This window comes from Frankliniella occidentalis, unplaced genomic scaffold, assembly GCF_000697945.3.
Source record: "Frankliniella occidentalis isolate FOCC.00 unplaced genomic scaffold, Focc_3.1 Scaffold62, whole genome shotgun sequence".
NCBI classification, from domain to species: domain Eukaryota; kingdom Metazoa; phylum Arthropoda; class Insecta; order Thysanoptera; family Thripidae; genus Frankliniella; species Frankliniella occidentalis.
The window spans coordinates 1,206,057-1,215,254 of record NW_026267192.1 but is presented as its reverse complement, the minus strand read 5'-3'; the positions used below and the strand labels follow the sequence as shown (position 1 = coordinate 1,215,254).

Below are 9,198 nucleotides of genomic sequence, written 5' to 3'. Positions count from 1 at the left end.
ATTGATCTATCCTTCTGCGTAAAAGTTTTTAGGGCACGAACAACGACGGTCCACACTCTAACCCATGTGCGATTATTTACAGATAAGAGTCCGGTAGAGACGGCGGGCCACGCGTGAGGCCGACACTCACAAGTCAAACAAAGCAGAGCGGCCAGAGGTCCAACACCGCCAAGCCCGAGATGCGCGCCGGAGTCATCCTCGTTGTGCTGGCTGTGGCCGTCTCGGTCACCGCCCAGGTGAAGGAAGGTATGTAATAGTGTGTTTCGGCCGACGAAGGGATAGTGGGTATAGAGCACTATAACGCTCCCAATAGGTGCAGAGCTTTCCCGCCAGTACGAATGACACACCGGTAGGGGGGTAGCGGGGGAAAAGGCTCGACCAATCAGCCGATGTTCTACCCGCTAATCGTCTAGCCGAAGTATTCTATAGAGAGCCGGCGAGTCTGTGGGTTGCTGACCAGAGTGGGGCGACCACACACGCTGTTCGCCACAACCAGAAAAGTATGTTCTTGCATCAAGTATGGCCTAGAAAGGTCGCATTGAATCAATAGATTTTTAAACTTCAATCAAGAACATACTTTTTCGACTTTTTCTGGATGCACTTGAGGCAGAGGAAGTGTAGCAAGTTGGTTAAGCCCAACTATCAGAAAGGACCCGGCACCGAGACGGCGAGCTTAGCCGACGGGAGAAATACATGTCACCCTTTGGTTCTAGATGCCGCCTACTGGCGAGACGTGGCTCGTTCCGAGCTGGACGCCGTGCTCAAGAAGAAGCCAGTCGAGGGCGTGGCAAAGAACGTCGTGCTGTTCGTGGGCGATGGCATGGGGCCCAGCACCGTTACAGCCTCCCGGATCTACGGCGGCGGTGAAACGTCCTTCCACAGCTTCGAGACGATGCCCTGGACGGGGATTCTCAAGACGTATGCGGTAAACAAGAAGGTCCCGGACTCGTCCTGCACCGCCACGGCGCTCTTCACCGGCGTCAAAACCAACTACGAGGTGGCGGGGCTCGACGCCAACGTCAAACTCGCCGACTGCACCGCCTCGCTCGATCCCAAGAACCAACTGAGCTCCCTCCTGCAGTGGGCGCAGGAGGCGGGGAAAGCCACGGGTGCGTCCGTACGATCCTCCCTGTACATGAGCAGCTTCCCAGGGAACAGGAACAGACAAGTGGTCAAAGTGATGTCATATTTGTCATGAAGGCAGTTATTTTGACGTATTTGAGCTAGTCGCGACACCAACATGACCTCGAAATGCGACAAAATGACTCCTTTGATGTCAAATGATAGCCCAGGTAGAACACGTTTGTCAAAATGATGTCACAATGACCTCACTTTGACGCTCATCGTCAAAATTTACTGCGGCTAGATAGCCAGAATGAGCTCATTTTGCCGTCAAATGAGGGTCATTGACGAGTTTTTGACGATTGTGTTCTACCTGGGAGCATTCTGACCTGTTTCTGTGCCCCGGGTTGACTGAAGCTTGACATTTGACCTGCAGGATTCGTGACGACGACCCGCGTGACACATGCCACCCCCAGCGCGCTGTACTCTCGCTGCCCCGATCGGCGGTGGGAGTGCGAGGCAAATATGCCCAAAGGGTCGGAGGACTGCAAGGACATTGGGCGTCAGCTGATCGAGGACGCGCCGGGGAGAAACCTCAATGCAAGTAGAAATGAAATAACTAGCAACCGTAGGAGAAATTTTAAGTGTCAAAGTGGCAAGAAGTGGATTCTGTCATTTTAAGTGGCATTTGTGCCGGCATTTCCCAGTTAAAACGACCGAATCCACTTTGCCACTTAAAATTTTTCCCAGGGATGAAATGTTGACCGTCAAAGATTTAAATCTTATATGACCTTGTTTGAAGCAGGTCATTATGGGAGGAGGAAGACAATGTCTGCAAACAAATATCACAAATTCTGATGCGGATCCAATAGACACATGGTCGTGTCGTCGGAAGGATAACAGAGATCTCATACGCGTGTGGTTAGATGATAAAAAAAAGAGGAACCTCAGCCACAAACTGGTGGAAAACACAGGCAACCTTCGTGCTACAGACACCACAGATGCAGATTATGTACTAGGTAAACAACAACTTTACAATAGAATTTAAAAAGTCTATTCTGTCTTAACACAACAAAAATAAATTAACAGGCATTTTTGCAAATGGACATTTAAAAATGGAATGGAACCGGGACAAATCTTCAGTTGGAATGCCTTCATTACTAGACATGACAACAACAGCTATTGAAATTCTAAAAAAAAATCCAAACGGATTTGTACTGGTGGTAAGTTATAAATAAAACTCAGATTGACTCTCAATTACATGTAACCTATTTAAATGAAAAATAATAACTGTTTTCCTACTAGGTTGAAGGTGGAATGATCGACATGGCACATCACAGAGGTCACGCTAGACAGGCTCTTGATGAAACATTAGCTATGGATCAGGCAGTCTCTGCTGTCCTGAATCAGACAGATGAGAGGGATACATTGGTTGCTGTGACGGCAGATCATGACCAGGGTATGGCATTCAGTGGCTATGCTCCAAGAGAGGCAGACATTTTGGGTAAGAATAGAATAGAATTATCCAAAATTGTTGACTGATAGTTACTCACATTTCCAATTCTCAAAATAATGATCATGAATTAAAAACAATACTTTCAACTTTACATATTTTCCAGGCATTGCTGAGCTATCCAAAATTGATAAGATACCATATACCTCACTTCTTTACACAACGGGAGATAATAGCAACTACCAGTTTGAAAAAGTTGGCGAAAAATGGCAACGGAAAAACCCAAAGGACTCTGACACCACAAGCTTTACATATTCACAGCAAACAGGAGTGCTTACCGATGAGGTTCATCATTCTGGGTCCGATGTGGCAATCTATGCAAGAGGTAATGCTGCTAACTACTGAGTGGCCTGCAGTAATTCTTCAAGATACAAGTAAAACTTATTTCTATGATTCCTAGGTCCAATGGCTCATCTCTTTGCTGGCGTTCATGAGCAAAATTTTGTTCCTTTTGTGATAGCCTATGCATCTAAAATTGGAGAGTACAAGTCATCATCAGGAAGTGATTCAGTCACAGTCAAGCAAAATTGTTTGATGTCAATTACAGCTGCAATAGCAGTAACAGTATGTGGAAAACTGTTTAAATAATGTGATCCACTAAACTTTACACTAAATAAAAATGTTGATTGCAAACACAAACATTAATGATAATGTTCTTAATAGATCTTATCTAGATATATAACTGAAGAATGGTATTTATCTAGAGGTCATTTCTCTGTACATCTGAATTTTTATAAAGTCAGATTCAATTGTTCTTAAAGGTGCTAGCTGTGGGTCTGGTATCTCCTTTTCAGTTGCTTCCAACTCAATCCATGGAAATCCCTAAACATATCAAAAATAATTAATTCAAGATTCAGAATTATTATTCATTTTATAACTGCACCTTAAAAACTGCATTTATATTATTATACCTCAAAGGCAGGGTCATTGGCAAGTGCCTGAGAACCTTGCTCAGTGGTTTGGAGGTGAATTTGGAAAGAACAATTTTCAGTAAGAGGCTTCATGTCAATAGCTGCAACTTTCAAACAGAAGGCACGAAAGCCATCCCTTAGTTTCACAAGGTATGTGTCAGAACTGTTAAGAAAAGAAAAAGAACCCTTTCAGTCATGTTGATTCCATACTTTGTACAAACGCTCGCAACTTCACATCCTTACAAGTCATGATCTATCCTAAAATTTTCATGTATGCTTAAGATATCAAATACAAAACGTTCAATAGGAATTTCATTGTCGCTATAAAAGCACACTGATAAGCACTTCAAGTGACTGCTTCGTAGTAATGCCTTTGCACTCCGTAAGGTCTCTATGATGTACTGGTTAAGTCCAGGGTGCTGAGACACCTGAAAAATGAGGCATGAGATATAATGAAAAACACAAGGTCTCAGACAAAAGGATTCATAGAGAAGAAGAGTGACAGCCTCTTCTCCATGGTACCATCATTAATATGTCTTGTGAGGTTAGACCAACCTGAACAGGAATATTATACATTTTTCGTAGAACAAATATGGATGGGGGATAGAGATTTCTGAGAAACAGCAGATGATGAATTGAAACCTCAAGAAATTCAACGAGAATATCAACAATATCTGAAAAACAAGGCAATGTGTGATTTAAAGGTTAATAATGAAGTTTCGATAAACTGGCAATGAAGAAGACGACAATGTCGTTCTTTATTATTATTATTTTATATTTTACCTATGCTTCGTGCCTGTGATGACATGTGGAACGTTTGCTAAAACAAAACAATGAAAATGAACCTAAACATTTCGTCTGCAACGAATTTGAAATCGTGAACACGGCTGTTTGCAGGTTCTGCCCTCAAAAATTAAAAGTTTTTATGAAAAACGTTCAATGTTTCTTAGTTTCAAATGAGAATATTGAATTTGCCTCAAGATAAAATGAAATAAGTACTATATGATTATAATAACAAGTTACTTTTCATTGATTCATCTAAAATTCTGTCCTTTGTACAATAACAAAGTTGGTAGAGCTGTTGAGTGTTGTTGTTTTGTTCTTCTGGTGATTCAAATTTGGTTTTACGTTTCAAATCACTTTATAGTCATTTCCTTTCTATTTTTCTACTTTTTACATTCTACACATTGTGAATTTGCGAAATATCGTTCATCAACCATGACCGACGTTGACGGTGGAACTCGGTCTTTCTTCGTTGATTTGGATGATGCTGAAGTTCCGTCAGAATTTCTCAGAGTGTTCGAACGGGTTGAGAATTTGAAATGCGTAATCTGTCTTTTAAAAGGTTGGGATGAAGAGGTAGCTGCCTCAAAAGATTCTACTGTCAAGAGTCTTTCAAATGCAAGACGAAATATTGTGAAGATAAGATCCATCATTCAAGCGATACAGGAAAACATTGAATGTCTCCAAGTAAGCTACAGTATACTGAAATCAACAACATTTGTTTCAAAGTTTTTGATTTATAATTTCAATTTTATTGTTATTTGTAGGAAGAAAGAAATTTTGCCAAGTACCAACAGCAGAAGTTACTATATATTCTCAACAACATCCCCGATAGATTTAATTGTCTAGTCCCTACACAGGTAAGTTACGCTTCAAGATCCTCCTCTTGTTTTCTTGTACCTCTGAATTGGATCACATCGGTCAATGGTTCATAGGCCTGCTTCGGGTCCTTGTGATCTCTCTCTATTTGTACTGTAATCAGTTTATTTACAGAAAAAGGGAGATAATAATTTGGCCTCAGTCACTTCTAGTGAGCCTAGTACTAAAGAACATCCAAGTACAGAACAGCCTTTAAGGAACAAGACAGTTTGCAACATCCCTGAAGTATTGTTTCTCACATTGGACGAGTTTGAAAAAACACCAAAGTGAGTTAGGTTTGAGTTAGCAACTTTAACTACCCAGAAGAAAATCTATTTAAAAGTGTAATCGCTCATGAATTCATATCCCTTTTCTCCAGGTACTTGAGGGGAAGAGTGACATACGAGAAAATTAATGGATTCATTGAGGTGTTTAACAAGGTTCTCACAAGTAAGTATGCAGTTTTTAAGAAGAAAAAGTCAACTCTTAAGAAAAAGGATGCTGATTTGTGGAATGCATACTTCAAGCAAGAATTAAAAGAAACAAAAGGTTAGTACATAGTCACACACTGCAAAATAATCAATATCTGAGAGTGATCTCATAGGACTTGTCTGCATATTTCAGGACTTTACTTTTGTGTGGCTGATGACTTTAAAAATTTGAATGGATGTGTTTTGGATAAAGCATCTCTGAATATGTTAACCATACTGAGGCATTGTGGAAGGATAAGAGAGTTAAGAACTGGAGGTATCCTACGATATGTGGCAGTGTTTTAACTAAAATCTGATAAATTTATTTAATAATGCCTGTCTACCTTGATTGAAATATGAGAATTGAATGATCAAATAGAAACTTTGTTTGTTAAAGTATTTCAGTTAAATTGTCTGGTTTTTAAGTAACACTGACTGCATATATTTGTCAAAATAAAACCTCATTTTAGAATAATTTTAACTTCCAAAGTTCCACCTCTATTAAAGCATGCACAATGCTGCATCATCTTTCAAATCAAAGTTCTGTAACAGCTAGGGGGATTGAAAAGGAAATCCAGTCAGTAAGAATGTGACATGTATTACCGAGAGCTGTTCAAGTGGGGATGGTTCAAAGTTGCCACCTGCGTTTAGATAGGAAAGTAAGGCAAAGCAAAATAAAAGACCTTCTTGTGGAAGGTAAAACATAGAAAGAAATGAACATGGCAATGCAGTTGAAAGATTATTCAACAGATCTAGCTCTCGACCGACTCGACGTAAACAAATAGTACTTAGTTTTGTTGTCTACATCTCAGCAAATTATTATACTAAAACACTTTGTTAATCTTTTTTATTACCGGTAGAACCATTCCATAATGTTTCATATAATATGAGAGGAAAGCAGCCTCCAAGTTTCTTGAAAGAAATATTTTTATCTTTGGCGCCTCCTGTCCACAGAACTTTGAACGAATTGGCCTCAATATCATACATTTCTATACAAGGTACATCATTGTTTTCAGAGAATGAGTAGATCTTTGAGCCTACTAAACAGGCGTCTCCTGCTGGGTTCTGGAAAGAGCCAATCTGCCTCATAGATTTTTCTCTAATAGGATCATAGCACATCAAATCTGATGAGTAACATCCTGAAAAAAATATTGAACATTAATTTCAGTTTTGGTAAAAATGTCTATTTTGCTGAGAAATATTTTGAAACATACCTGTAAGGAAAATATGTTCTCCATAAGGCATAGCAGTATTAAAACTCATTCCAGCTGGTATGTTAACATCATTTAAGGTTGCCCAACTATTACTTGTTGGATAATAACAGAAAACTTGGCATGAGATCACATAAATCAAATTTTTATGCACACAAGTGGCTGCTGAATACAGACTACTTGGTAGAGGAGCACATTTATGCCATGTTCCTGAGAATGAGAAGAAAAGCTCAAACAGCGTACATATTCAACTAAGGCTGCTGTGTTTCAAACACATAGCAAACAAAATTTAATCCACAGATCTTACTTGTGCTAAAGTCGTAACGGTCCACTGAATCCATAATTACTCTGAATTTACCGCAACCCCCAATGATATACAAATCATTATCCAAACACACTACAGAATGATGCCTTCTTGGGACAGCAAGACTAAAAAATAATAAAAGAATTTTTCTAAAATTAAAATGTGGAATTCATGACAACCTTACCGAATTGAAATGACTCAAAGAAATAGAATCATTTTAAAATGTGTTGCGTTTCATACCTAGTTTCAAAACTCCATGTTTCACTCCACACATTGTATTTCCAAACAGACTTATTCCAGTTCCCATAGCCAAGAAGATATTCTCCACCAATCACGTACAGATCTTGACCTGTGTATAAAGAGTTAAACAGCAATTTAAAAAAAAAGAGAGAAAAAATTTTCTCAAAAAAACAAAAAAACTAGACATAACAACACATAACAAGACATAAAAGTGGTATCAACAAACCTCTGGTAACAACAGTATAGCCAAGAGCTTCAGTAGGTCCTTGATCAATTTTTGTGAGAGGGAGTAATTGGATTGGTTTCTCACTCCTGCTGTGATCCCAGATGAAAATGCAAGGACTACCACTCCTATCTCTTTTCCCTTTTTTGTTTTTCTTAGCAATGTTATTAGAAGGTGAATCATTTTCTTCAATCTGAGTAAGTTTTCTTTCTTCTTCAATGACATGACCAATAATACACGCCACAGTTGGTAAAACACGTTCTTTTGAACGAAGAATCCTTTCAGCTCTAGAAACTATACTAGACGGAAACTTTTTGAAATTACTTAATTCACTAACATCATCCGCAGCTTTAACTGATGACACTTCTGGAACTTCAGATCTACAGGAGAGTGTTTCCGCAATTCTTTTAAACTGATCACAGCACCCACTGTCGATATCACTTACATCATCTTCTGTAACAACTTTGGGAGCTTCTTTCTAAAATATATTTTACAAAATATTAACATATTACAAGAAAAATTTGTCCAGAAACTTGCTAAGCAACGTAGAATTAAGTCACTTACCTCATTTATTTCCTCGACTGAAATGTCTACACCATTGCGAATGCATAAGACACATTTAATCAATAAGTGAGCTTCATCACAGCTCTCTACACAAGTGTAGTGTAACATGCTTTTTAAGTCACTGATTGAAATGTATCTCATTCGAATACAAGAAAGAGCATCCAAAGTTTCAGATTTCCTGTCTGAGACCTTATGATCAAGCCAACTGCAGAAAGAGTTCTTCTTTTATGAATGTGATGTTACATTTTAAATTAAATTATGTCATGCTATGTAAAGAGACTCACCATGAAACTCCTTCAAAAACCTGGAATTCATCCCCATTCGGACCAAGAAAAAGTGCTTCTTGTGTCAGATAGTGGACTAAATTATCTAGAGGAAGCTCTAGGAATGCTTGGGTATGCCTCACCTGAAAATTTACGAGGACTGATTGAAGTTATAAGATGATTTTGAAAAATGCATAGATGGAAAGCTATACAGATTAAAGATGGCAACCGCAAACTGACCAGACATACCTCAGAGAAGGTCCAAAGTGCTAGAGTAAAAGCTTTTTGATACAATTTAGTAAGTGATAATTGGTCTGCTGTAGCAGCTGTCAGCAGACAGCTTTCTGGGGAAAGCCAACGCTGCACCATGATTTCTTCACAAGTCTTTTTTAATTGGTGATATTGAAGCAAGTCAGCAGCTTGAATAACAGCTAATATATCCTCTTCTTTGAGGGATTCTATTTGGCTAGAGTCATTACTCCAATTTAAAATGAACCTCATTGCCACAGCATCCACATCCTAAAAGGTTAATTGAAATTAACTTTTTCCATGATTTCCAGTACATTAAGTTGTTGAAAGACATAATACATTTTTACAGAAACCACGTCTTGAATGTCAACCTACTCACCTTAATTGGTATAATTTTTTGCTCTTTTTCCATAAAATTAGGACTGAACATGGCTTCAAAGTAAGGACTTCGGCTAGCCAGTTCATTCCTCTGACAATGAAATTTGTGGCCATCAACTTCAAGTGTTACATCAGGCCCGTTACACATCTCACTTGAAGCCATGACTGT

At 39.0% G+C, this 9,198-nt stretch overlaps 4 protein-coding genes across 6 annotated transcripts in view; 2 read left to right on the top strand and 2 right to left on the bottom strand.

Moving 5' to 3' along the window:
* Positions 1 to 3,220, top strand: part of LOC113213792 (alkaline phosphatase) — a 4,357-nt gene extending 1,137 nt beyond the window's left edge. For all 3 annotated transcript variants that reach the window (XM_026432965.2, XM_026432966.2, XM_026432967.2), the window contains exons 2-9: positions 83 to 246; positions 714 to 1,109; positions 1,499 to 1,662; positions 1,868 to 2,081; positions 2,152 to 2,285; positions 2,368 to 2,566; positions 2,682 to 2,900; positions 2,976 to 3,220. In XM_026432965.2, the coding sequence (XP_026288750.2) occupies positions 180 to 246; positions 714 to 1,109; positions 1,499 to 1,662; positions 1,868 to 2,081; positions 2,152 to 2,285; positions 2,368 to 2,566; positions 2,682 to 2,900; positions 2,976 to 3,163 (1,581 nt within the window). In that variant the 5' untranslated portion in view covers positions 83 to 179 and the 3' untranslated portion in view covers positions 3,164 to 3,220. The remainder of the gene's footprint in view (positions 1 to 82; positions 247 to 713; positions 1,110 to 1,498; positions 1,663 to 1,867; positions 2,082 to 2,151; positions 2,286 to 2,367; positions 2,567 to 2,681; positions 2,901 to 2,975) is intronic.
* LOC113213795 (mitotic spindle assembly checkpoint protein MAD2B) lies at positions 3,174 to 4,495 on the bottom strand. The gene is made up of 5 exons (XM_026432970.2): positions 4,270 to 4,495; positions 4,042 to 4,160; positions 3,730 to 3,914; positions 3,487 to 3,649; positions 3,174 to 3,397 (listed from the first exon to the last, which is right to left on the bottom strand). The coding sequence occupies exons 1-5, from the start codon at positions 4,292 to 4,294 to the stop codon at positions 3,272 to 3,274; spliced, it is 618 nt and encodes a 205-aa protein (XP_026288755.2). The 5' UTR covers positions 4,295 to 4,495; the 3' UTR covers positions 3,174 to 3,271.
* An 81-nt stretch (positions 4,496 to 4,576) lies between these two features.
* LOC113213793 (spindle and kinetochore-associated protein 1-like) lies at positions 4,577 to 6,072 on the top strand. Its single transcript, XM_026432968.2, has 5 exons — positions 4,577 to 4,956; positions 5,037 to 5,129; positions 5,263 to 5,414; positions 5,507 to 5,676; positions 5,752 to 6,072. Exons 1-5 carry the CDS (start codon positions 4,705 to 4,707, stop codon positions 5,901 to 5,903), a joined length of 819 nt encoding a protein of 272 aa, XP_026288753.1. The 5' UTR covers positions 4,577 to 4,704; the 3' UTR covers positions 5,904 to 6,072.
* Positions 6,073 to 6,429: 357 nt separating this feature from the next.
* On the bottom strand, positions 6,430 to 9,194 carry LOC113213790 (kelch-like protein 6). Its single transcript, XM_052267963.1, has 9 exons — positions 9,031 to 9,194; positions 8,652 to 8,921; positions 8,424 to 8,545; positions 8,140 to 8,344; positions 7,579 to 8,053; positions 7,353 to 7,461; positions 7,116 to 7,237; positions 6,812 to 7,018; positions 6,430 to 6,736 (listed from the first exon to the last, which is right to left on the bottom strand). The coding sequence occupies exons 1-9, from the start codon at positions 9,190 to 9,192 to the stop codon at positions 6,435 to 6,437; spliced, it is 1,974 nt and encodes a 657-aa protein (XP_052123923.1). The 5' UTR covers positions 9,193 to 9,194; the 3' UTR covers positions 6,430 to 6,434.
* Positions 9,195 to 9,198: the final 4 nt, after the last annotated feature.